The sequence below is a fragment of the Eptatretus burgeri genome, chromosome 7, assembly GCF_056783735.1.
Source record: "Eptatretus burgeri isolate ZD-2024b chromosome 7, Ebu_testis_v1, whole genome shotgun sequence".
Lineage (NCBI taxonomy): Eukaryota > Metazoa > Chordata > Myxini > Myxiniformes > Myxinidae > Eptatretus > Eptatretus burgeri.
In genome coordinates this window covers 91854381-91881969 of record NC_140967.1, presented here as the reverse complement: position 1 = coordinate 91881969, position 27589 = coordinate 91854381, and the positions used below count along the sequence as shown (strand labels likewise).

The window sequence follows — 27589 nt, the reverse complement described above, 5'->3', positions numbered from 1 at the left end:
TCCACACAAGTCCTTCCTTGTGAAACAATTTATTTCCTAATTATACACCATACACTTCTCACCCTTGAACAATAAACTTAAAAATCCCCATTTGTTTGCAATATTATTTGGTTCTATTTCATTTATTCTTACTTTAGTTAACAGTTAGACCAACCCGATTCAATCCACTTCTACATTACATCAGAGAGTTCTATTCTAACTTGGTACTTGGTCAGTTCCAAGGAGTACGAGCCACTGAGAAACTATACTTCCTCACGTGCTCGTACTCCAAACTTTTAGATTTCAAAGCATTTTATACTTCCATGAGAGAAAGGTTGGGGGATATTCACCCAGACTGTAGACGTGTCCTTTAGACGAAAAGCCACTTCGTACATTTTCTAAGCAAAGGTTCATTTATCAGCTCGGTCACTCTGCTCCAGAACAACACATTTCTTATCATTTAGGGCAAAAGTCTTTTGGCCAGAAATGACAGCCAATTCAATTTGCAGCATAGAAGTTACATTTCTGAAACTCCATTTGTTGCAATTTAAAATACATTAATATAAATTTTTCCCCCACACTCCCCCGTTTTTTTTTTTTTAAGGAAAATTTGAATAATTTTTCTTACACATGATTACCATGTCCCATTCCTGAAGGAGAAAAGATTTCCATTATTCAAGTTCAATCAACAATGGCAGCGTGTGCTCATATCAGAAAATGAGTGAGTTTCCATTTAATTTATGGCCTGTTCATCAGCATGTGTCACACATTGGAAACATGCTACCCGAAGTCAGAAGATAAATAGGTCAGGGTGTGGATAGAGCGGCACCCAACGGGAAACACAATCGAAGCACTCCTTGAGCTGAGGAGAAGGTAGATGTGGGCAAGTACAAGTTTGGGCCAGACACTGGGTTGAAGGAGCGCAGTGTGGAATTGCAGGCCTGTCGTACATTGAAGCAACCACAGCAAGTTCACGATGTATTTGCAGAGCGGCAATCGAGAGTGTGGCTGAGAACATTCCTCCATGCAGGCACCACACAACGCCGACGTTAAGACTTTGCTCAACCTTCTCCTCAGTGGGTTTTTTCTTTCTTTTCCCACATTGCTCCATCTTATCTCCTCAGGAAGGGGAGGGATAATCATGTGTTGAATGCTCAATCACCCAAATCTGGCTTCTCCCATCGTCCAATCTTTGTGTGGAAACTTCATTTAGATGAAATCGTACATTGCTTCAAAGACTGCTTTCAACACTCCGAAACAAACAAAGCATCAATTAAACACCAATCAATAAATGTCATGGGCACATGTAGTTCTACAAGACTAACAAAGATTGTTATGGAAGCATTTAACTTGCATTATATGTCATATCAATATTTTAATCCCTTTCCTTGTTTTTCCCAAAACAACATGCTAAAATATACAGAAATCCCAGTTGTACGTATACTCAAAACATCCATCTCATTTGCTATTTCCATCGACATTTTAAATCTCTGACATTTCTCCATCTATCCACTTCTCTCTCACCAAAACAGCAAACATGCTGCCATTTTTCCAATTCACATACACAAACCATCTATCACTTCCTCCGACCTTCTCAATTACGAATCCATTTTCTTTTATCAAAACAAATAAATCATTTTAAACAGTTGTTCAAAAATTGTCAAATCACTTGTCAAATCTGTTATCAGACGAATATCATTTATATTGCAGCTCAAACACTGTCTAAACATGCAGCTTCACCCTCCACAATCTTTATCCCAGTCTTGGAAAAGCATCTTAAACTTCAGACTAATAAACATCCAAACTCTCTTAAACAACTTTTTGGTCAAAACAAAATATTTCCTTTTAAAATCCATAAATGAAAAATTTAATCTTCAGCATCTATCCAATTAAATCATGAATTTACCTTGACTGAATCGATCAAAGGGTTACACTGGGTTGTTTGCCATTGCCTTCCCAGCACAAGTTCAGGTAACCTCAACATTCGCAGACGAATAAAACAATATTTCAACGTCCATCCGAGGGAATAATCTATTATCTGTGAATCGCCCCACGTGCTAAACATCATCAAATCATTAAAATCATTCCAAATCACGTTTCTACATTTAAATCACATACAGTATATCCACATTCACAATTGTTATTTCACAATTTATTCAAAATCCCGATGGTTGTAAAATAAAACTTCAACACTTTTTCCTAAATGGACTTCACTTTAAACAGATTCAGTCGAGAGGGTGCGCCACAAACACCAAGGAACAGGAAGTTCTCTCCACATCCGGTGGGAAGAAAAAGGAAAAAACTCTGACAGGCAAAACCCACAGTTTGCATTACTCTGTCATGGCTTCAACACGTACACTAAACAGCATTGCATCTCATAGACTCGCGTGTGATCACGTGACAAATACCAATCACATTTCTATCTCATCCTCTTGAATCTGCATATGAATCGAATTTCACACCTAAAGCAAAGGCTCGAACAAAGACTCAGTGTAACGATAGGCCACCCCCCACAGATCGAGTGGAGGGGGTCTCACACAGTGGAGTTTGCGACCTTCGCGTGGAAATACAACGCAAAGAATGTATTACATGCCATTTCAAACAAACCCACAGCTCAACTCAGCACGAGTTAAAATATCGTCAAAATCCCAACAGAACACGTTTCATTGCAGTGAATATTGGAATCGCACAAGTTTCATTTTTTTTTTTTTTTTTTTACTCTCAGGAACACATGCATCTCAATGCAAATCACCAACCATGCTCCCAGCTGGTTAATCGTCTCCTGCACTCTACAAAACGTTTCGTGCAAATCATTGCATTTACAAATCCGTAAAACCTCCACACAATATAATATAACAACTTCACTGCCAACAAACTTCCAGTGAGTTCAATGAACAAAAAGTAACTCCTATAACTCTTACAAACAGGTAACTTACAATGTTTATCTATTTTAACCCTATCTCAGCGTCTCAGCCATGTCCTCGGCCATCTCTCTCACAGCCGGTCCGTATCAATGCAAACATGTGGCATGTCGCTTCATCATGCCCATTTCATTATGCATCTGGCTCCTTAACAAGCCTCTTCTTGTCATCTGACTCCTCTTCTTCTCCAGCACTTTTCTAAAACAACTACAGTACTTGTAGTTTACTTTAAAACGGACTCCCTCCGCCAGATCCTCTTCTTTCTCTCAATAAAATTATCTGGCAATGAACTTTTCTTTGTTCGAAATGCGTTACCTGCTGAGAGCGCTCTCCCTTACCTTCGCTCAAGCACTTGTCGTTCCTCCAGGCACTGCCTCAGGCAGATTAAGCACCTCCGGTCACGAGCACCTCACCAACGTTGGTTCGAATCCGAGTCTCAGCGCCAACTGATGTGGATTTTTTTAATCTGATGTGGATTGTGTGGGGGAAAAATTTATATTAATGTATTTTAAATTGCAACAAATGGAGTTTCAGACATTTAACTTCTATGCTGCAAATTGAATTGGCTGTCATTTCTGGCCAAAAGACTTTTGCCCTAAATGATAAGAAATGTGTTGTTCTGGAGTAGAGTGACTGAGCTGATAAATGAACCTTTGCTTAGAAAATGTATGAAGTGGCTTTTCGTCTAAAGGACACGTCTACAGTCTGGGTGAATATCCCCCAACCTTTCTCTCATGGAAGTATAAAATGCTTTGAAATCTAAAAGTTTGGAGTACGAGCACGTGAGGAAGTATAGTTTCTCAGTGGCTCGTACTCCTTGGAACTGACCAAGTACCAAGTTAGAATAAAACTCTCTGATGTAATGTAGAAGTGAATTGAATCGGGTTGGTCTAACTGTTAACTAAAGTAAGAATAAATGAAATAGAACCAAATAATATTGCAAACAAATGGGGATTTTTAAGTTCATTGTACAAGGGTGAGAAGTGTATGGTGTATAATTAGGAAATAAATTGTTTCACAAGGAAGGACTTGTGTGGACATCAGTTTTATCAGTGTCGATAGGGGTTTTTTTTGTAGGATTTTATAATCAAATCGGACAAGCATTAAACTCTGTCTGAAGTCAAATAGGATTCCACAATCGGCCAGTTAGAATCCTTCAGGAGGACAACGATCACAACAAAGTGGGTTTAAAAAATCCACGTCAGTTGGCGCCGAGACTCGGATTCGAACCAACGTTGGTGCGGTGCTCATGACCGCAGGTGCTTAATCTGCCGGAGGCAGTGCCTGGAGGAACGACAAGTGCTTGAGCGAAGGTAAGGGAGAGCGCTCTCAGCAGGTAACGCATTTCGAACAAAGAAAAGTTCATTGTCAGATAATTTTATTGAGAGAAAGAAGAGGATCCGGCGGAGGGAGTCCGTTTTAAAGTAAACTACAAGTACTGTAGTTGTTTTAGAAAAGTGCTGGAGAAGAAGAGGAGTCAGATGACAAGAAGAGGCTTGTTAAGGAGCCAGATGCGTAATGAAATGGGCATGATGAAGCGACATGCCACATGTTTGCATTGATACGGACCGGCTGTGAGAGAGATGGCCAAGGACATGGCTGAGACGCCGAGATAGGGTTAAAATAGATAAACATTGTAAGTTACCTGTTTGTAAGAGTTATAAGAGTTACTTTTTGTTCATTGAACTCACTGGAAGTTTGTTGGCAGTGAAGTTGTTATATTATATTGTGTGGAGGTTTTACGGATTTGTAAATGCAATGATTTGCACGAAACGTTTTGTAGAGTGCAGGAGACGATTAACCAGCTGGGAGCATGGTTGGTGATTTGCATTGAGATGCATGTGTTCCTGAGAGTAAAAAAAAAAAAATGAAACTTGTGCGATTCCAATATTCACTGCAATGAAACGTGTTCTGTTGGGATTTTGACGATATTTTAACTCGTGCTGAGTTGAGCTGTGGGTCTGTTTGAAATGGCATGTTATACATTCTTTGCGTTGTATTTCCACGCGAAGGTCGCAAACTCCACTGTGTGAGACCCCCTCCACTCGATCTGTGGGGGGTGGCCTATCGTTACACTGAGTCTTTGTTCGAGCCTTTGCTTTAGGTGTGAAATTCGATTCATATGCAGATTCAAGAGGATGAGATAGAAATGTGATTGGTATTTGTGACGTGATCACACGCGAGTCTATGAGATGCAATGCTGTTTAGTGTACGTGTTGAAGCCATGACAGAGTAATGCAAACTGTGGGTTTTGCCTGTCAGAGTTTTTTCCTTTTTCTTCCCACCGGATGTGGAGAGAACTTCCTGTTCCTTGGTGTTTGTGGTGCACCCTCTCTACTGAATGTTTAAAGTGAAGTCCATTTAGGAAAAAGTGTTGAAGTTTTATTTTACAACCATCGGAATTTTGAATAAATTGTGAAATAACAATTGTGAATGTGGATATACTGTATGTGATTTAAATGTAGAAACGTGATTTGGAATGATTTTAATGATTTGATGATGTTTAGCACGTGGGGCGATTCACAGATAATAGATGATTCCCTCGGATGGACGTTGAAATATTGTTTTATTCGTCTGCGAATGTTGAGGTTACCTGAACTTGTGCTGGGAAGGCAATGGCAAACAACCCAGTGTAACCCTTTGATCGATTCAGTCAAGGTAAATTCATGATTTAATTGGATAGATGCTGAAGATTAAATTTTTCATTTATGGATTTTAAAAGGAAATATTTTGTTTTGACCAAAAAGTTGTTTAAGAGAGTTTGGATGTTTATTAGTCTGAAGTTTAAGATGCTTTTCCAAGACTGGGATAAAGATTGTGGAGGGTGAAGCTGCATGTTTAGACAGAGTGTTTGAGCTGCAATATAAATGATATTCGTCTGATAACAGATTTGACAAGTGATTTGACAATTTTTGAACAACTGTTTAAAATGATTTATTTGTTTTGATAAAAGAAAATGGATTCGTAATTGAGAAGGTCGGAGGAAGTGATAGATGGTTTGTGTATGTGAATTGGAAAAATGGCAGCATGTTTGCTGTTTTGGTGAGAGAGAAGTGGATAGATGGAGAAATGTCAGAGATTTAAAATGTCGATGGAAATAGCAAATGAGATGGATGTTTTGAGTATACGTACAACTGGGATTTCTGTATATTTTAGCAATGTGTTTTGGGAAATAACAAGGAAAGGGATTAAAATATTGATATGACATATAATGCAAGTTAAATGCTTCCATAACAATCTTTGTTAGTCTTGTAGAACTACATGTGCCCATGACGTTTATTGATTGGTGTTTAATTGATGCTTTGTTTGTTTCGGAGTGTTGAAAGCAGTCTTTGAAGCAATGTATGATTTCATCTAAATGAAGTTTCCACACAAAGATTGGACGATGGGAGAAGCCAGATTTGGGTGATTGAGCATTCAACACATGATTATCCCTCCCCTTCCTGAGGAGATAAGATGGAGCAATGTGGGAAAAGAAAGAAAAAACCCACTGAGGAAAAGGTTGAGCAAAGTCTTAACGTCGGCGTTGTGTGGTGCCTGCATGGAGGAATGTTCTCAGCCACACTCTCGATTGCCGCTCTGCAAATACATCGTGAACTTGCTGTGGTTGCTTCAATGTACGACAGGCCTGCAATTCCACACTGCGCTCCTTCAACCCAGTGTTTGGCCCAAACTTGTACTTGCCCACATCTACCTTCTCCTCAGCTCAAGGAGTGCTTCGATTGTGTTTCCCGTTGGGTGCCGCTCTATCCACACCCTGACCTGTTTATCTTCTGACTTCGGGTAGCATGTTTCCAATGTGTGACACATGCTGATGAACAGGCCATAAATTAAATGGAAACTCACTCATTTTCTGATATGAGCACTCACTGCCATTGTTGATTGAACTTGAATAATGGAAATCTTTTCTCCTTCAGGAATGGGACATGGTAATCATGTGTAAGAAAAATTATTCAAATTTTCCTTTAAAAAAAAAAAAAACGGGGGAGTGTGGGGGAAAAATTTATATTAATGTATTTTAAATTGCAACAAATGGAGTTTCAGAAATGTAACTTCTATGCTGCAAATTGAATTGGCTGTCATTTCTGGCCAAAAGACTTTTGCCCTAAATGATAAGAAATGTGTTGTTCTGGAGCAGAGTGACCGAGCTGATAAATGAACCTTTGCTTAGAAAATGTACGAAGTGGCTTTTCGTCTCAAGGACACGTCTACAGTCTGGGTGAATATCCCCCAACCTTTCTCTCATGGAAGTATAAAATGCTTTGAAATCTAAAAGTTTGGCGTACGAGCACGTGAGGAAGTATAGTTTCTCAGTGGCTCGTACTCCTTGGAACTGACCAAGTACCAAGTTAGAATAAAACTCTCTGATGTAATGTAGAAGTGAATTGAATCGGGTTGGTCTAACTGTTAACTAAAGTAAGAATAAATGAAATAGAACCAAATAATATTGCAAACAAATGGGGATTTTTAAGTTCATTGTACAAGGGTGAGAAGTGTATGGTGTATAATTAGGAAATTAATTGTTTCACAAGGAAGGACTTGTGTGGACATCAGTTTTATCAGTGTCGATAGGGTTTTTTTTGTAGGATTTTATAATCAAATCGGACAAGCGTTAAACTCTGTCTGAAGTCAAATAGGATTCCACAATCGGCCAGTTAGAATCCTTCAGGAGGACAACGATCACAACAAAGTGGGTTTAAAAAAATCCAGGTCATGTAATATCGTGACAATTTTGGGTTAATTTTTGCCAACCTAATTTTTTAGTGACTATGGACCATAAATTTATCAAAAATTCTGGTTGGCATTTTTTTGGCCGCCATCTTGGATTATTGGCGGCCATCTTGAAATTCGCTCATGTAAAAACACATTTCCGACCATATCTTTACCTCTGATAGAGGTATTTACATGATATTAGTGTCTAAATGTATGTTTTAGAGGGCCAGCAATCATTTGTGATACTTTATAAAGGTCTAAATATAAAACTTGACAAGGAAATTGTCAATAATGCCATTTTTTAGCTTATAGCGGCAGACAAAATAATGAAATTTTTATTATGTTCTTTTTTGATATTTCATAGCTGTTATCATGACCTAATTTGACTATTTCCCCATAAATACCTATTATCACATGTTTAATATTTATTAAATATTTGTTTATACTTTTTTCAGAATATAGCTACAACAGCCTGAAGAAAGATGGGAGAGCCACCTATAAAAATACCACGCACCAATACAAACTATAAACTGTGTATTAAATGTCAAAAACATAGCAGTGATTTGTTGAGACAACACCCAAAATATTCATCATATGAAAAATTTCTGCATTCTGTCCGTCGTAGGGCTGATTTAGGTGAACTGGAATTCATTGGAATTGATAACCGTCTGGGTGATACAACTGTAGAACAGCTAAAGGACCAACATGTGAAGTGGCATACTCCATGCTATGCAGAAACTACTAACGTCACAGACATTGGAAGATCTACGGTATTGCCTCAGCACACCACACTTAACAGCTACATCACAGGAAATGGAAGAAATGTTGGGAATGTCAAAAGTTACACGTGATACTCACCATTGCCCTCTCCAACAGCATGGTGATGCGCCAAGAAAATAATGTTCTACAACTGAAAGAAGTCCTGTCAAAGTCGAATCCTTTCACAGTGTCCAAGTGTGAAGATGGTACAGAAATGAAGTTGTACAACATCACAACAAATGTCATCATGCCACAAAATGTTCAAGATAGTATACTTGGCACTGAAGAGAGAGGTAGAACTGCTTACTGCAATTTTGTAAAGGAGAGAATCCAAGGGCAAAATAATCTATGGGACAAAATGACAAAGGTGAAAGTGCTTGGCTGGAATGCAGGGTGTACAACAATAAAGGTAGCATCTGGATCAACTGAAGTCAATTTGAAGGCATCCAATTTCATGATGGCCCGTCTCCTTATGATCACATGCTCTACACGTGAGATCGATCTCAAAGAGGTTATTGGAAAATATGAGTTCTCTACTACAAACAGTATGCTAATGAAAGCTGATGGAAGTCTTCATCCATGTGAAGATAAATCACAGTTAATTCATCAACTGGAGGCTCTCGTTGCAGAGGAGCCAGTGACAGAGGAACCATCTCCAGAAGAAGTAGCAATCCCAGAGCAAACATGCATAGTCTTCGATGGTATGGCTGTGGTCAATGAACTGATTGTGGCTAAAGAATCGATCAAAAAATGCAGTGATCTGGCTAACCACTTTGTGATTGCCATCGATAGGAAGTCCTCCGATTACAGCATCTCATGTGTAGTGTTTGATAACTATAAAATTCAAGCATCAATGAAATACAACACCAGACAAAGACGCACTGGAGGGAGATCATCTCGTACTCCTGATTACAAGATAGATGACTTGACAAAGATTAATGACTTCACTACCTTTCTGCGCAGTACTAAAACCAAGGAGCTGTTGACACTCTATCTTGCTCAAAAGGTAGCAGAGAACTGTAAGTCACAAGTCACAACAGTAAAACATCTGGGTGTATCCACAAACCAGTCTCTAGCAGATATAGTGGACCTTAACAGTAGCCAAGAAGAAGCAGACACTCTTCTCATCCTGTATGCTGCAGAAATACACAAATCAGGATTCCATGTTCACATATATATGCATCTGACACTGATGTGTTGGTCTTGGCATTGTCAGAGTTACCACAGTTGGGTAGTGAAGCAACAGTCATCATGGGTACAAGCACAAACCGACGGCATGTTAAACTGCAACCAATCTATAATGTACTTGGTGCCAGCAAAGTCTCAGCATGAAGAGGTTTACATGCAATAAGTGGATGTGACACTACTGGACGAATCTATGGGAAGAGCAAGACTAGCTGGTGGAAAGCATTCACAACAGCAGAAGACAATGTGATCTGTGCTCTGACAGAATTGGTCAAAGGTCAGGAACCTACACCACAAGTACTCACAGGTTGTGAAGATTTCAACTGCAAACTCTTCAATGCCAAGGATGTGTCATATACTGAAGCTAAGGAATTGCGATGGAATGCATTCCGTACCCTGAACGTAAATCAAGGCGTGGAGAAGTTACCACCCACACAAGGTGCCATGGTGGAACACATTCGCCGAGCTCATCTACAGTGCCATGTGTGGCAGGAGGTACTTGTGCCAAAGCCCTGTCATCTTGACCCAACAAAGCTTGGATGGTATCGAGAATCTACCAGTGAACTGAAACCAATTCTGTCCAAAATGCCTCCAGCCCCTGAATCAGTTACAGAATTGGTGAGGTGTGGTTGCAGCAAAAGATTGTGTAATGCTCATTGTTCTTGCAAGCAAAACAATTTAGAGTGCACAGAATTGTGCAAGTGTGAAGCCAATCCAGAGAGCTGTATGAATGCCCAACAGGACTGCATGTCAGATCAAGAAACTGATTCAGATGAATAACTGTTTTCGCACTTTAAATTTCTTCATATAAGGAAAAATTGCTAATTCAACCCTTACAACAGACTAAAAGTGATATAATTTTTAAATTGGTGACTCAACATCATGGTTAAGGTAATGTAGTTGTAGTTCAATGTGGCCAGTGTGTAATTATACATATTTCGAAATCAACATCATCAAAATCCAACTATTATTGATCGAGATATGGGCAATAATGTGTTTTTATCTAGCAAATTTCAAGATGGCGGCTAGTAATCCAAGATGGCGGCCAAAAAAATGCCAACCTGAATTTTTGATAAATTTATGGTCCATAGACACTAAAAAATTAGGTTGGCAAAAATTAACCCAAAATTTTGACGATTCCCCAAATGACAACACATCAGCATATACTAAGAGGATAGAGGATAGAGGAGAGAGAGGAGAGAGGAGAGAGGAGAGAGAGAGCGAGAGGGAGAAATTAATTCGAACCTCGTTTATTGATCCACAAAAAAAACATTGGAAAGAAAAAAAAAAGGATACATAAAAAAATAACAAAAAGCAGAGCAAGAAAATCAAGAGGAGGAAAGGTCAAGTTTTTCATAAACCATCACAAGGTCATCACCAAATCTAATTTATCCACAAAACACAAAACTTTGCCACAGCACCATTTTCTCTCAAAAACTTTTCCATCGTCCGTACTTAGATAATGGTTAAATTCCAGGGAAAGTCTTGCTGCCACAAAACCTCTGAAAATCAGCATGACATCAGATCTATAACCGTTGTCAGTTTTAATTTTCCTAGATTTATATTTGGCATATTTTGCAACAGCAACCAGGAAATTGAGGAGAACACCAGAGTCCCGGCAAGAGGGCTTAAAAGGCACCCCGAACACAAAACTCTGTGACGTAAAAGAAAAAAGACAATTTTCAAAAATAATCTGAAAGCAAAGAGAAGAGAGGTTTTAATCTTATGCGTTGCACGTAAGCATGGAAGAGATCCTCCTTGTGTTCGCAGAAGCGGCAAGTAACTTGTATCGAATTATTGAAATGGTGTACGTGAGTGTTGGAAGGGAGAGCCCAATGTGCTAATCTCCATTGTATATCTGCCAATAGGCCATAGATAGGTAACGTATACATCACAGGCCACAGTGGTCCTTCTACGTCCTCATCCTGGGGCATTCACCGCCTGATGGAGGACAACAGTGGTTCAAGGGCGATTGCATACAACAGCCCCGAAAGGGGACAGCCTTGACGAATACCTCGTCGAAAAGGAAAGGGAGAGCATAGCCTGTTAAATTCACTTTCAACATGCAATAAGTATCAGTGTACAAAAGTTTCACATAGGAGATGAAATATCCTCCAAAACCCATCCCTTTAAGTTCAGAAAAAAGGTATTTATGGTCAACACTATCAAAAGCTTTCATTTGATCAAAAAACAGTAGCCCATGATTATCACATAAGTAATTATCACAAGAAAGACTATCTCTTACCAAAAAGATGTTATCATGAATAGACCTTCCCGGTACACAATAAGTCTGGTCCGGGTGTACAACAGAACCAACTACAACTTTCACACGATTAGTAAGGACCTTAGAGAAAATCTTATAGTCTGCACACAATAACGACATAGTTGTCGGCCGCAGGCCGCCAGTTTTCAACTTTTTGAAGATCCCTGGTTTTTTGGTAGTAGACACACAACTGCTCTCCTACACGACAATAGCAGCTCCCCAACATAAATGCTTTCCTCGAGGATGTTTAACAACTCGGGTCCAACAAGCTTCCAAAAAGTCATAAAATTCTCCGGGTCGGCCATCAATCCCGGGGGCCTTTCCATCTTTTAAGCTTCGCATGGCTGCTTCAAGTTCCTCGGCTAAGATTGAGGAGTCAAGCGCTCATTGCTGGCCCTCTTCAACCTTGGGAAGTCCAGCAATCAGTTTCTGTATCACGTCATTTTCCATGCTGCGAGGGGAGTAAAGGTTGGAGTAGTACTCTTTAAAGACTCTTAATCCTTGCTGAGAGGTTGTTAAGGTCCCATTTAAAGTAGGCCCTGGATTTGTTGCATCTTTTTGGTTGAGTTCTCTAAATTAAAGAACTCATTGTTTGGCACGTCCAAAGTCAGGTTACTCATCCACATTTGTAGCAAGGTACCCATTGCCCTTTGCTTAACCATTTCAGCTAGCAATGTTCTCTTTGCCCACAGCAACTGATCTCGTGTGTCCTTTCCAGCATCATCATTATTTTGCTCGAGGGAAACAATTTCAGATTTTAATGCATCAATTGAGTGAGATTGTATCTTAGTGGTGTATAAACTATATTGCTGGCAGAAAGATTATATTTGGGATTTTGCAAGGTCCCACCACAACCGGAGGTTAGTGTGCTCAGGCTTTGAGGTGCAGATTTTTTCCCATACAGCCTTAAAACAATCCTTAAATTTTTTTTATCACTCAAGAGGCGTGTGTTAAGAGTCCAATATGCACTACCACCTGATGACAAGGGTAATTTAAAGGACAACATGACTAAACTATGATCTGTGAAACCAGTTGGTAGAACTTGAGATGTAGTCACAGTTAACATATTGTTGCGGGCCGAGGACCGGTGGCAAGAACGACCACTCGGTTGGGGAGGTTACGTCGTCTCCACACAAGACTCCCCGGAATTGTAGGCCATCGCTCCGGATAATTCTGAGAGGCGGCGGGTCGCTTAACCGACCGTGGACGCCAATATCTCAACCACGTTACGTCGAGTCTTTTTGTCTAGAACCAATTTACCTAATTAACTACACGATTTCGACTACCGGGGAACCACGCCCTCGGCACGTCTTGCTCGAACCGGGTCACTCTACCGACTGCGGTAGAGTTCCAACTACCGACTACCAACTCCGGTTCGAGTGCAGTCGAGCAGAACTGCCAAAGCCATGCCGGCGAGGATGAGCAGATTATCGGGTAAAAAAAAACGGCTAAACTCAGATCCGAACCATGCTGGACCAATGAAAGAAAGGACGGAAACGAACTGGGAACATTTCTACAGTAATTTATTTACAATAAAGAAGACACAGAGCAAGACTTGTCGCGGAATATAAAAGCAAGAATTTACAATGTTGAAAAACTTACACAGTTTCTACTTACAAGATGGGCCCACACACTCAGATTATTTATTCAGATGAAGACCCCCGCAGCCAGAGAGGGAGAGACGAGCTGGGGGTCGCAGTTCGCTTGGGTACCTGCACGTTTAAGGGAGGGGTGCTCCGCGGTGCGGCATCTGCTAATGGTCGTGCGGCTCGGCCCACAGTCACACGCGTGGGGCTCGTGCCCGTGGAGGAACCCGAGTGGAGCAATCGGAGTCCCAGGGCGGAGATCAGGGTCGCGGACAGGACCAAGGAAAACTCCAATGAACGCCAGCCAAATGCAGAACTCCACTCGAACGCCCCAGACTCCAGGTCAAACTACACCAACTCAACTCCTCCAAAAAACTTACACTCTGAGGATCGCGTCGTATTTTTATGGGCCTCCCCGAACGGGGTGGGGGCTCGGTGAAACAGACGTCACCGTCCACCCCGGTTGGACAGGGTCTTCATGGGGTCCGCCCTTTCTGGGCGGGGCCTCAGCCAAACCGGGAGCCGCCCCCTCCCTCCCCTCCACGCATGTGGACTCATCAAGGGGAAGATCCAACGTTGAAAAGGAACGTTTGTAGAAGCGCAAAGGAACGGCGGACTGGACGTTTTTGCCCTGTATGCTGTGGCCAGCGAGGCGAGGGTTGCAAGCGCTGGAAAATACCGTGGTTGGTTGTTGGATGGTTTGGTGGATGGTCGTTAGATGGTTTGTTGGATGGTCGTTAGATGTAATAACGTACCTAAAAGGACATCACAACGCACACCTTTGATTCTCCCACTAGACAAAAGGAAGGGAACTGCCTCACATGTACTAAACGGAATAACTGACTCTTGGGACATCTGTATGTTTGAATGCATAAGGTTTCCAGATCCGTAATAATATATTATATCAAGTCTTGCCCGTGATATGAAGCCATCTTTTTATCTGCATCATGTATAGTTACGCAACTGTGAGTGTTGTCGTCGCCACACATCCTTAAAACAATATTTATTAATGATATTTTCGAACCCCTTAGTGGAGGCTGCATGAGGTTCATGACCATTCCGATCAACTTCTGGGTGAATTGTACAATTGAAATCTCCAGCAAAACAAATAAATGCAGATAAGTCCTGGTCTTTAATGAAATCTTGCAGTAAAGGATATAAATTTTTCCTTTCTATCGGATCACTCGGAGTGTAAACATTGACCCCCACTATTTTTTGGCCATTGCACAGAGACTCCGCCGATATGAGGTGTCCTTCACATATTTCTTTAAACGAAACCTGCTGTACGGGAAGCTTGTGGCTTAAACAAATAGCTACACCGGCCTCGGGTGAAGGAAACCCGCTTAAGAACCATTGCCCTCCAAAAAGTTTTCGCCACGCAGCTGTAAAGGTGTTTGTAGCATGGGTCTCCTGTAATAGGATAATGTCAGCTTTTATTTTCTCTAAGGTTTGAATTGTTTGAATTCTCCGTAATGGGGCTCGACCCCCATTAATGTTCAGGGTTGCAATGTGTAACTCTGTCATTGCAGAAACTTGGCACTTCAAAATACCTTCTACCTGCAGTTCTTTGTTTGCTTTTGTCACAGCTTTCCTGAGATGCTGAAATTGAGGTTCATAAAGTTCTGCAAAGTCATTCCTTTGTAACATCTGCTTTGCAGTCACAATGAAAGCCCTGATATCAGGAAAATGGTCTCTAATTTGAACATTGCGTTACCTAAAGGTTCCGCTCAGGAAAAGAACAATATCTTCCTTAAACATTGCGGTTTGTTTATCTTTCCCATGGATTGCACCTGAAGTTTCACTTGAGTAGGAGGACATCCTCCCAGAAACGACACCCGTGTCATCGTCATCATCTAATCGCAATTGGATTATGATTCATTCTTCTGTACCAGCACTGGTACATTCTTCCTGTTGGCATTCCACAGAGAGCTGCTCTGCCCTATCGTTACTATCCGTTTTTAAAACATTTTCCTTTTTTATCATTGTGTGTGCTGCACTGACTATTGTCCTCAAGAGTAGGTCTTTTCCCCTCATGTATGCGAGCATTGTTCGGAGTTTTATCCTCTTCAACATGAGCAAGCAGTGGAACCTCGTTTCCAACCAGCACCTCACCGCTTTGCTCATCTTGTGAAGGCTTATCAAGATTATTCCCTACCTGTACTACTGAAACTTTACCGCTTTTATTTGCACCTTCAGTGCTTCGGCAGGAGCGTTTTCAAGACCATCCTCGAAACAGTATCCATAACCTGTTCCTCATCACTAAAAAAACCCTTCGGGATATTGCAGCCCCTCTCCCTTTTTAACTTGGTCATTATCAGTACTATCTTTGGACATACCTGAGTGTCTTGGTGTGGATTCGTTTTCCATAACTGACTCACGTACATAGTCCGCCATAACAGCCGCGGGTGGGAGGGGCGATCCTGCTGCCGCAGTCATGGGTGTACCAGGTCCAGCAGCAGCAGCAACAGCAGCAGGTCCAGCAGCAGGTCCAGCAGCAGGTCCAGCAGCAGGTCCAGCAGCAGGTCCAGCAGCAGGTCCAACAGCAGGTCCAGCAGCAGGTCCAGCAGCAGGTCCAGCAGCAGGTCCAGCAGCAGGTCCAGCAGCAGGTCCAACAGCAGCAGCAGGTCCAGCAGCAGGTCCAACAGCAGCAGCAGGTCCAGCAGCTGCAGCAGCAGGTCCAACAGCAGCAGCAGCAGCAGGTCCAGCAGCAGCAGCAGCAGCAGATGTTCTTTCACCATGAGGACCATGGTACTTGGTGTGACCATATGCACCACAGCCGTAGTAGGTTAAGGTCTCCGTCATTGTGAAGATCCTATAATCGTGTTTTGCCACTTTAAAGCTCAAGGAGATATTCATCTGCGTTGCGCCATCTTTTAACACGACATAGCAGAACCGCCTGAACGATTCTATACGTTTTAATTTATCGTTCCTCGTGCGCAAGGGAACCCTGATGATTCCACACACGACTGCGCCATAATCACCAAACTTTTGCTGAATTACTTCGCTCGATAAGAAAGGCGACACATTACTCAGGGTTATTTTTGTGGCGGGAGCGTCCATTGACGAGAACGGAACAAACGTTTCGTCATCTCCCAGAAATAAACCGTTTTACACAAACCACGTCGACAAAACACGTTTGTGAAACAAAAACCACAACCTTGCGGCTCATTTTGGAGGCAGCACGAATATTTTCTCCACCGATTTGTTCTCCAATCTTGAGGAGAATTTCATCCATTAAAACGCCTTCGGGGGGGAAGAAGCACAGGCCGCGCTTACGTGATACACCCTCGTCGGCAACATGGCTGTAAGAAAGTTTGTCGATTTTTACTTACACTCGCCATGTTTCAAATAAACAAGTGTATAAAGATAAAATAAATGGTAATATGGTTCTAATTAGAACTAAGAGAGAGGGAAAAAAATAACAATAACAATAGGATGAACCTCAAAAAAATTACCCCCGGTTGTGGGGGTGACGGTCATCTCTGAAGTTCTGCAGATGTGGATCTCTGATCGGCTCAGAATGGCTTCGATGTCGTCTTGTCTTTTGGTTCAACGTGCAGACGAAAGTCCGGGAGTAAAAAGGATAGAAAAACCTCAGAAATCAAACTACATTTTCTGAGTCATAAATGGCAGATGATATTTTGACAATGGATGATTTCACAAGTTTACAGCATCGGTGACCTTGACCTTGACCTTCAATTAGGTCTAAAGTCATACCGTCGTGCATCCCTCATCGACCCCTACCTACGTACCAAGTTCCATCAAGATCGGGCGAATTTTTTTTTGACCGTATCACATCGACGATTTTTCCAACTTTGAAGACACGTGACTCGATAACCAGGACGAATTTCAAAAAACCGGCCAGAACAAATTTAAATATTGTTCCATAGTATCAGAATCCTCAGAAATTTCGAAGATCAGATCAAAAACGGCGGAGGAGATATATTTTGAAAATGGACGATTTCGCAATTTTGGAGTGACCTTGACGTTGACGTTGACCTTCAATCGGGTCAAAGGTCATACCGTCATGCATCCCTCATCGACATCTACCCACATACCAAATATCAAGAAAATCGGAAGAAAAAAATGGGGACGGATGTACGGACATAGAGACTGGTTTTATTAGGTCATCTCATTACAGATGACCTAAAAAAGCGCGGTAACCACCTAAGGTGATTAATATCAATAATAATATCCGACCGCGCTGTCTCTCCCTCCCTCACTCACATGGACAAGACAAGACAAGAACACCAGCAAGAAAAACACCATGAAATGGACAATAGAGAAGGGAAGGGAGAAAAGAGAAAGCAACACAAAGCTCCACACGTACCGCCAGAGACTGAGCAACAGCACCCTGTGATTGCACGTGCGTGCCAAAGCGAGCAACAGCTGCGTAAAGTGGGAGGAGAGAGAGAGAGAGCGAGAGAAAGGTACAAGAGAGAAAGAGGAGTGGGGGGGTAGAGAGAAAGAGGAGTGGGGGGTAGAGAGAAAGAGGAGTGGGGGTAGAGAGAGAAAGAGGAGTGGGGGGGTAGAGAGAGAAAGAGGAGTGGGGAGGTAGAGAGAGAAAGGAGGGGTGGTAGAGATAGAAAGGAGGGGTGGGGGTAGAGAGAGGAGGGGTGGGGGTAGAGAGAGGAGGGTGGGGGTAGAGAGACAGGACGGAAGGGGAAGGGAGAGAGAGAGAGGGAAGGGGTAGAGAGAGAGGAGGAAAGGGGTAGAGAGAGGAGAGAAGGGGTAGAGAGAGAGGAGGGAAGGGGTAGAGAGAGAGAGGAGGCAAGGGGTAGAGAGAGAGGAGAGAAGGGGTAGAGTGAGAGGAGAGAAGGGGTAAAGAGAGAGAGAGAGAGAGAGAGAGAGAGAGAGAGAGAGAGAGAGAGAGAGAGAGAGAGAGAGAGAGAGAGAGAGAGAGAGAGAGAGAGAGAGAGAGAGAGAGAGAGAGAGAGAGAGAGAGAGAGATGGGAAGGAAGGGAGAGGATGGAGCAGAGGGAGAGAGGACACAAAGGTTAAACAAAGCGATGTTCTCCAAAAATGAAGGTCAAGGTTAAAAGATTTGAGAGGTTATCGTATATGCAGAATTGAAATAAACCTGTGGACACTGGCATCTCCAAGTGTTCATAAGCGATTCCAAGGAATGACAATGAGTGAGGAAAGTGAAAAATCATTTTTGAGCACTCTATCGTTAAGACAAACGTTGAATAGCTCCTGCGAGCAAGCAGTCTCCCACATGAACCTAATGCATAACCAAGCAGCGGGCGTATACCATGTAGGATCTCTTTAAAGCTGATGTTGGCCCATGTCCAAGGCAGTTAGATGAATTCAATGAATTTGTTTGAATAATGACTGTTCACAAAGGAGTTCCTGTTGAACATAGAATAACCCTCAGGACATCAAAAATTTAATTACCCAGAAAATAAACAAAACAAACAAGCAGTCACAGACTGGTACTTACAAAATCGTCAACTTGACCTCTGACCTTGTCTAATAAAAGCTGTCTCTAGAGAAGGTAGCGATGCAAACCAGAAGTTTCTACGATGATTCTGTACCAAACCATCAAAAATCGAATGTTTGACCTCACTGTGACCTTGACCTTTGACCGATTTTGACCAAAATCTAATCAGCGCGAGCCATCGCCCTCCTGAATCACGTGTTGTAATTTGACATTGGTAGCGTCTTCCGGTCTCGAGTTATAACTTTTTTTGGATGTTTGACCTCACTGTGACCTTGACCTTTGACCGATTTTGACCAAAATCTAATCAGCGCGAGCCATCATTCTGAATCATGTGTTGTAATTTGACATTGGTAGCTTCTTCGGTTCTCGAGTTATCGTGCCTACAAACAAACACACAAACACACACACAAACAAACACACAAACAGAGGACGGAAGTCATCAATATATTTACGAAATCTTTAGATTTCGTAAGTAACAAGCAGTCAAAGGCTGGTACTTTCAAAATCGTCAACTTGACCTCTGACCTTGTCTAATAAAAGCTGCCTCTTGAGAAGGACACGACGCAAACCAGAAGTTTCTACGATGATTCTGTACCAAACCATCAAAAATCGAATGTTTGACCTCACTGTGACCTTGACCTTTGACCGATTTTGACCAAAATGTAATCAGCGCTAGCCATCACCCTCCTGAATCACGTGGTGTAATTTCACATTGGTAGCTTCTTCCGTTCTTGAGTTATCGTGCCTACAAACAAACACACACACAAACAAACAAACACACAAACAGACGGAAGTCATCAATATCCTTTCGAAATCTAGTAATAAGCCACCACCCTGCCAGCTCCTCTGTGTACTTGGTCTCATGGCACATCAGTCCGCGCAAATGTTATAACTTTATTTTAAAACGTCCTTTTTTTCATCAGATTTGCGTTGATTCCCGATAGGTGAAACCTCTGAAAATATAGACACAGATCTGATAAGATGCTATGGATAAGCAGTCCCTCTGGGGGACAGGGTGCGAGGTCAAGCAGTGAATGCATATCACGTCGTGTCCCTTTAAGTTCTATCTCGGTTATTTGAAATTTAATGCATGTTCCTGATGAAAAAGGCGTTTTTGTTGGGATTTTCACACAATTCATTGCAGTCGAGTTTGAATCTGTCTGAGCGACTATAAAAAGTGGAAATATAATTGAAATTGGAGTTAAATAAGGCCATGAGGCCGCTTAGAACATTCGAGAAGCCTCACATTTCCCATACAAAATCTCTAAACGACCTAAATTCATTAAATTTCAACGGATTTTCACCGCAATTGTTTTCATTGAGTCTGAACCTACATTAGCAAATACCAAATGTGAAAACATAAATCGAATAAAACTAAAGATAAAGTCATGAGGCCGTTTGGAAGCATATAGGGAAGCAATCGGAAGCTCCTCACGTTGCTTATATAAATGCACAAAACGACGTTAAAAACTCCAAAAAAACCACCCGATTTTCACAAACCTTACAGCAATTGAGTGTTAAGCTACCTTAGCGACTGTGAAAAGTGAAAACAGAGATTGAATTAAAGTTCAAATAAACGTGTGAGACCATTCCAAGCAAAAACCTCCATTCTCAGGAGAAATCCTTTCCAACGTCGTAAAACACGATTTTTAAAGCATCCATGTACAATCCTTATATTAATCTAACAGTTTATAACATCAAGCATGTCATGAAATACATGACTTAACTCGACGATGCAATTGCCCGAAGGCACCGTTTAACGCATGCGTGTGTCTTTTTTAGACCCGGGGCTATATATTTTATTTGTTACGCGATAACTTTGTTATAAAAACGTTTTTATTCCTGATTTCTCATATATGCTGCGAGTGAAGGGTGATGACTGTTTCTGTGTGTTTTTTTCTTTCATTCAGGGTCAGTGGGGGGTGGGGGAAATTTCCATAATCACATTGCCTACCATGATTGTTTGTTTCACTATAACTTTGTAATAAAAAAATTTCTATGCATTATCTTTCATATATGCTTCAAATAAAAGATAATATGTATTCGTGTGTGTTTTGGTTTTTTTCTTGGTTCAGGATTGGGGGCATTTTCAGGATTGGATGGAATTTGGGGTGGGGATAATAATAATAATGATAAAAAAACCCAGAGATGCATTCCAATGACATTGTTTGCCAGAAAGATGCAAATACAAAAATATTTTGAACAATAATTTTTTTTCATCGATGGTATTTAGTGCACAAAATAAGGCTTTGTTCCTTCCACCCATGTTGAGTACATTTGGTACAGGTCGTTTTCATCTTTTGGTTTTTCACATCACATCACATCACAGACATACTCACCAGAACTGCTTTGCAAATTTGGTACTTAGCCATAAACACGAAAAACAGGAAGAAACTAGAGGGGGAGCACTCGGGAGAGTGCAAAACCTCCGCCGCCAATACTGCTGGGTCACTCAAGTGAACCTTATATCTTATTCATTAAATATGATGTCAACAGTGCTGACAGTTATAGTTCTTTTCTCCATTTTTTTTGGGGGGGGGGGGGTTGGAAATCACTTAAAACATGTAGAAATGCAAAAAAAAGAAATCGAAATTTTGTTGAAAAAAAAGTTGCAAAAATTTTTTTTTTCTCTAACAATTTTTTGGGGGGGTTGGAAATCACTTAAAACATGTAGAAATGCAAAATAAAATTCTCCAACAATTTTTTTTGGGGGCGGGCAAGTCCAAAATCTAATGGCATGATCCTTGGACCATACCTAATCCCCCCACCAAGTTTCGTCGAAATCCGTCGAAGAGTTTTTCCGTAATACTGTTCACAAACAAACAAACAAACAAACAGAAAGGGGTGAAAACAGTAACCTCCGATCTTCGATGGCGGAGGTTAATAAAAACACAAAAGCTTACTTTTGTCAAAGGAATTGAAGTGCTGAATCGATTTTTAAAGATGGTAAAACAAAACAAGAAGTTGATAAAAACTCAGGTTGCACTTGAAAAAAACGAGATGGAGAAGGCACACAAAGGATTGGAAAGGAGATGAATACATCACACAACTCATGACATGGCTCTGGGTATATAAACCAAGCTGTTTGCAGCCATTCACATGCAAATTAGTAATTGCTAAATCTCTTGCAAGGCGTTCCATTCTCATGCAAATTAGGGTAGTCATTGCTCTGCCTCCGTATGACGTGTTAAAGTGGGGAAAAAACAAAAAACACACATCCTGGAATATGTATTACCCTTTATTTGAAGGATATATGAAAGGTCATGCAAACATACGTTTTTACAAAGTATCAGCGAAACAAACAATCATGCTGGGCCCACACAAAAAAGACCCACAAACACATTATAGGGGTAAAATTTTAAAAAACAAATTTCCCCTGAAATTGAAAAAAAAACAACCCAAAACACACACACAAAGGAATATATACTGCCCTTCATTCGAAACATATCTTAAAGATCATGCAAATAAACGTTTTTATTGCAAAGTTATAGTGAGACAAACAAAGCGCAATGTGATGGGGTATAAAATAGAAAAATGAAGAAAAATGAACGAACAAGAAGGCGTCAGGTGGTAGCCTGACAGGTATGACAAAAATCATGCAAATGACATCACTGTCACCTTTACCTTTGACATACGTACTCAAAAAAACATTTACAGCCTCACTTTTGTCCTTCGGAACCCTCTGGCAAAGGTTGACGAAGACAGGGGAAAGCGTTCACGAGTTATTTCACTCACAGTAAATACTGAGCCGAGCCGTGCCGTGCCGTGTTGAGCCGAGCTATAACAAAGGAGACAGACCGTTATCTGATGAAAATTTTCAATTTCTTTCATAACAAGAAAACAACCAAGAAAGCAAACAAGCAAGAAGGTGTCGGGCAGTCGCCTAACAGGTATGACGAATATCATGCAAATGACGTCACTGTCACCTTGACCTTTGAACATGGTCATGGTTTGAACATGGTCAAAACCTTTGTGGTTTACGATTTGAACATGATCAAATGTCACTGTCACCTTGACCTTTGAACATGGTCAAAACCTGTATCTGGAAGCGTTTCCATGTTATCGTCTTTTTTGTTCCTAAAAAAAACCCTGTACTTAAACAAAGGCGACTTTGTTGCGATGGAAATGACGTTATACTCAAATGATTGCTGCCATTTTGGAAATGCGTCATCCGTCTCCAAGTCCCTGCAGAAATCTTGCGTTTTAATAACCATCGGATTATCAAATCTGCTCGGAATTAGTCGGTGATATTTTCCAACTTATTTGTCTCAAGTTTGACGTCACATAACCCAAACACTTTTGGTCATATCTGTTTCATGCAAATGACATCAATGTCACATCAACCTTTGACAGATAAAGTCAAAAAACATTGACAGCCTCACTAAATACATACATACATACTTACATACATACATACATACATACATACATACATATACACATCCATCCACACGTACATCCATCCATACATACATACATACATACATACATACATAGGGGCGGTACCCCTAGGTGCTCACCTGGTAGTGGCTGAATAAGATAACGAGGGAGCCACTGGTAGGCATGGATGACCCACAAAATATGTAATGGAGAAGAAAGTAAATACCTATGGAGTATTTTCTTTAATGCCGTGAACAAACCTTGGTACATGATGGGTGATCAAGGTTGTGGCCAAGTTTCATCGAAATTGTATGTGTGGTTTGTTGTGAAAAACATAAAATTGTGAAAGTGGCAAGTATTTATGGATGGACAATGTGCCATCCCATAAGCTCCCCGGAACTACGTTCCAGGTGAGCTAAAAATCAAGGTCGAAGTGTGTTTACAGGAGGGGGGGGTGCCCCCCAAAATAAGTGTTTGCTTTTTTCTCAGAAACGACACACAATTTTGATGAAACTTCACCACTACCTTCATCACCCATGATGTCCTAAAATTTGTTCACGACATTAAAAAAAAAACATTGGGGTTTCAGGGAGTGCAAGGCGGTGTTGCCCCCCAAAATATGTATTTTCTTTCTTTTCTGACACCACACACCCAATGTTGATGAAAGTTGACCACAACCTTTATCACCGTGATGTACCACTTTCGAATCAATGACCGACTCACTGAGTGACTGACTGACTGACTGATATTAAAGATCGGTACTTTCCGAGTGATGTAGAAAGATGAAATTTTGTGTGCCGACGGAAATCAAAGCCGATACAGCAGGAAAAATCACAGAACGGTCGGAAATCATCTGTAAATGAAAAAAAAGAAATGAATTTTCTTTAATAAAAATCAAATAATGGGGAAGTATGGTTCGTATGTTAAACAATGTATAAGCATACCCCGTAATCTGTAAGCATGTTTTAGCATATATGTATATATTGGTCAGGTCAGTCAGGTTTCTTGACTGCCACTGGTAACATGTAACCCAGTGCTACCTGTTGCATGGTTGTGTAGCTAGCGACTAAACCGACTACCCTCACTGGCGAGCCAGTGGGGAGGGTGACTGTGACACCCTGCAGGACTAAAAACAATACCTGATGAAGGGCAGATGAGCTCCTTTAAGGAGCCAACAGCCATCCAGTAAGGAGATGGTGTCTCCAAAAAAACACCCATCCTGTTAGACCAGTTTTTTTAGGTAGTTGGTGGTAGACATCAACCGTTCATGGTAGTACTACCATTCTGACTTTGGAGTGTTAAAGTGGTACCCGGAACGATGTTGCACTCTCCGTGTTAGGATTTCTGGTCTTACTTTCTGTCTCACTCAAACTAAAGCTACCCAGGCTAGCTTTAATATATCTTTCTTGCAAACAAACATCACACACTTTTCAAACAAACATCACACACACTTTTCTTACTCACTCATTTTCACTCCTCACTTTACATTCTCTCTTCTATTTAAGGTCTGGCCTCAATGAGGACTATTTAGTCCATGACTGGAGCCTTCATCATAAACATATATATATATATATATATATATATATATATATATATATATATATACAGTATATGTATATATGTATGTATGTATGTATGTATACTGTTATCATGATGGTGATTATAAACATTGAATACTGGTGCAAAGAGTGATATTTATTTGCATTCCAACTGATATGGTGTTCTTCGTACCCAAACACTCAATAACGCTTTGTATTGATACAGATTTCTGGGCTCAAAGGTGTGCACACACTGTTTAACCCGCCCAGCATGACCAATTCCCATGCACACCTGGGTAGGTAGCAGCGAGCAGGTTTTCTCCCACAGGGCGACGTGTGGACACTTACACGCCCTTATTGTGTAGTTCCTTCGTTCCTTCAGCCACTGTGCCATGGCCGAGTTCCCGAGCAGCATCAACACACAAACAAGCTCTCCACCGCAGTTAAACAACATCGTGCTGCTTGGGCTACCTGTGAACGTGTCTCACCTGCGCTCTGTGTCTGGCTTGATGAGCATCGCCCAGCTGGTGAGTTTTTGCTCGCGTGCTGTGTGTGAGTCTGAATGTGTTATGTACTGTACAGTGAAAAGGCCCCAAGCCTCAAGTACTTATTTAACGTCCACCAATCACCGATGCTGGCAGATGGGTCCTCTGTCTTAATGTCCATCCGAAGGACGAAACGACGGCACACATCAGTGTGTGCACCATATCTATCAGTCATGTCAAGGAAGATGACCCATATCTCAGCATTGATCGTTGGTGGACGTTAAATATTCCAGGGTGTCGAGTTAACGTCGCCACTCTGAACAAATTACGATCAAGATCAGACAAACTTTTTCAAACTACACAAGGTCACCAACTTGAGACATTGATATGTCAGAATTCTTTCTGATTAATTATTTGCAGTGATTGTGTTGTCTTTTCATTGAAGTCCAAAGTCCTGCACAGGAATTGAAAATAGAGTGAGACTGTAACAGCTCCGAGCTGGTGTAAGGCTACAAAAGGAAACTACAAATGTAAAGACGTATGAAAGTACCCGACCATATATTTACAATTTTGAGATATTGTTTCGAGATGAACAGTACTATGTAAGAAATTGATCCGGCCGATGAATATTGAAATTTTATTTCAAATTCGAATCCAGATCCGGCTTGTCAGTGGGATACAAAATGTAAACTAATCAGTCTGGCAGAGGTATGCACCCTACCCGAGTGCCCTACTAGTTATCGGCTGCACCTCTACCTCCCACCCCCCAGATTATTGGGGGTGTGGGAGTGCATCTTATTTGACATCAATAGATTTCATCAAAGAAAGAGTTAATTTGAAGAGATCTGCTTCTTAAAGTTAAATGACAGGTTTTGACTTCATCTAGAAACAAAACAAAAAAACTGTTTCTGGTGAGAAGCAAACCCTCATCCATCCATTCGTTGTAATGAATGTTAAAGTCGACACGTACTCCATAAAAAAAAACAGGTGTGAGAAATAAATGGACAAGGAACGTAAGTCATGTGTAGAGGATGGACATCAACATGAGATGGCAATAAGCAACCATCATGAACGTCTATATGGTCTTTTGAATGATTCCAATGGCTGCAAGCCATCATAGTTGCACATTAGTGTGTTCAGACAACAATTTACCCAACTTAACTGGTGTGACATTAGTCAGATTCACAAGAAGAATGCACGATCATATCATGCTGGAAGCCAGGAACATTGACTACTCATTATATATGCAGTACCTGTAGAAAGTCTACACCCCTCCCCCATTTGAAAAATTTCACCTTGTGGTTTGCTTTATAGCCTGGAATTAAATAACATTAAATCAGACTTTTCCCCTTTATTTACACATCGTAAACCACAACTTCCAAATGAAAAACAAATTCTACAAATTTCAGAAAATTAATTAAAAATACAAAAGTAGAATATCTTGTTTGGACAAGTGTCCACCCCTCTGAGTTAATACTTGGTGGAAGCACCTTTGACAGCAATTACAGCTGTGAGTCTGTTGTGATCGGTCTTCACCAACTATTCACATCTTTATTTGGCAATATTTGCCCATTCTTCTGCACAAAGCTGTTCAAGCTCAGTCAAGTTGCGTGGAGAGCGTTGATCTTCAAGTCGTGTCACAGATTTTCGATTGCATTTCGGTCGGGGTTTTGACTGGGCCACTCAAGGACATTTATCTTTTTTTTCCTTAGCCACTCCAGCGTAGCTTTGGCTGTGTGCTTCGGGTCATTGTCATGCTGAAAGGTGAACTTCCGTCCCAAATTCACCTTTCTTGGAGAGGGCAGCAGGTTTTCCTCTTGGATTTTTTTTATATTTTGTTCCATCTATTTTCCCTTCTATCCTGACAAGTGCCTCAGTCCATAATGATGAGAAACATCCACATAAAATGATGCTGCCACCATCATGCTTCACAGTAGGGATGGTGTTCTTTGGATGATGTGCTGTGTTGGATTTGTGCTAAACATAGCTTTTGCATTTTGGCCAAAAAGTTCCATTCTGGTTTCATCAGACCACAAAACGTTTTGCCACGTGGCTTCAGAACTTAAAAAATACCTCAAACGGGACTCAAGGTGGGCTTTTTTGAGTAATGGCTTCCTTTGTGCCACCCTACCATACAGGCCAGACTTGTGGAGTGCTTGGGATATTGTTGTCACATGCACAGAGTAACCAGTCTTTACCATAAAGGCATATAGCTCTTTCAAAGTTGCCATTGGCCTCTTGATGGTCTCTCTGATCAGTCTCCTCCTTGCTTGGTCATCCAGTTTGGAGAGACGGCCTGATCTCGGCAAGGTCTGGTGGTACCGTATGTTTTCCACT

General features: G+C 41.2%; 2 protein-coding genes across 3 annotated transcripts in view; one reads left to right on the top strand and one right to left on the bottom strand.

The window, feature by feature from the left end:
• Positions 1 to 536: 536 nt before the first annotated feature.
• The window catches only part of LOC147023789 (forkhead box C1-A-like), a 328450-nt gene continuing 301397 nt past the window's right edge, over positions 537 to 27589 (bottom strand). The window contains exon 6 of the mRNA XM_085889590.1: positions 537 to 3366. The gene's annotated coding sequence lies outside the window, so the exon portion shown is untranslated. The remainder of the gene's footprint in view (positions 3367 to 27589) is intronic.
• The window catches only part of LOC147023790 (plasmolipin-like), a 48944-nt gene continuing 46386 nt past the window's right edge, over positions 25032 to 27589 (top strand). For both annotated transcript variants that reach the window (XR_015060374.1, XM_085889596.1), the window contains exon 1: positions 25032 to 25294. Coding sequence is in view for 1 of the 2 variants with exons in the window: in XM_085889596.1 (XP_085745722.1) it covers positions 25160 to 25294 (135 nt within the window). In the remaining variant the exon portion in view is untranslated. The remainder of the gene's footprint in view (positions 25295 to 27589) is intronic.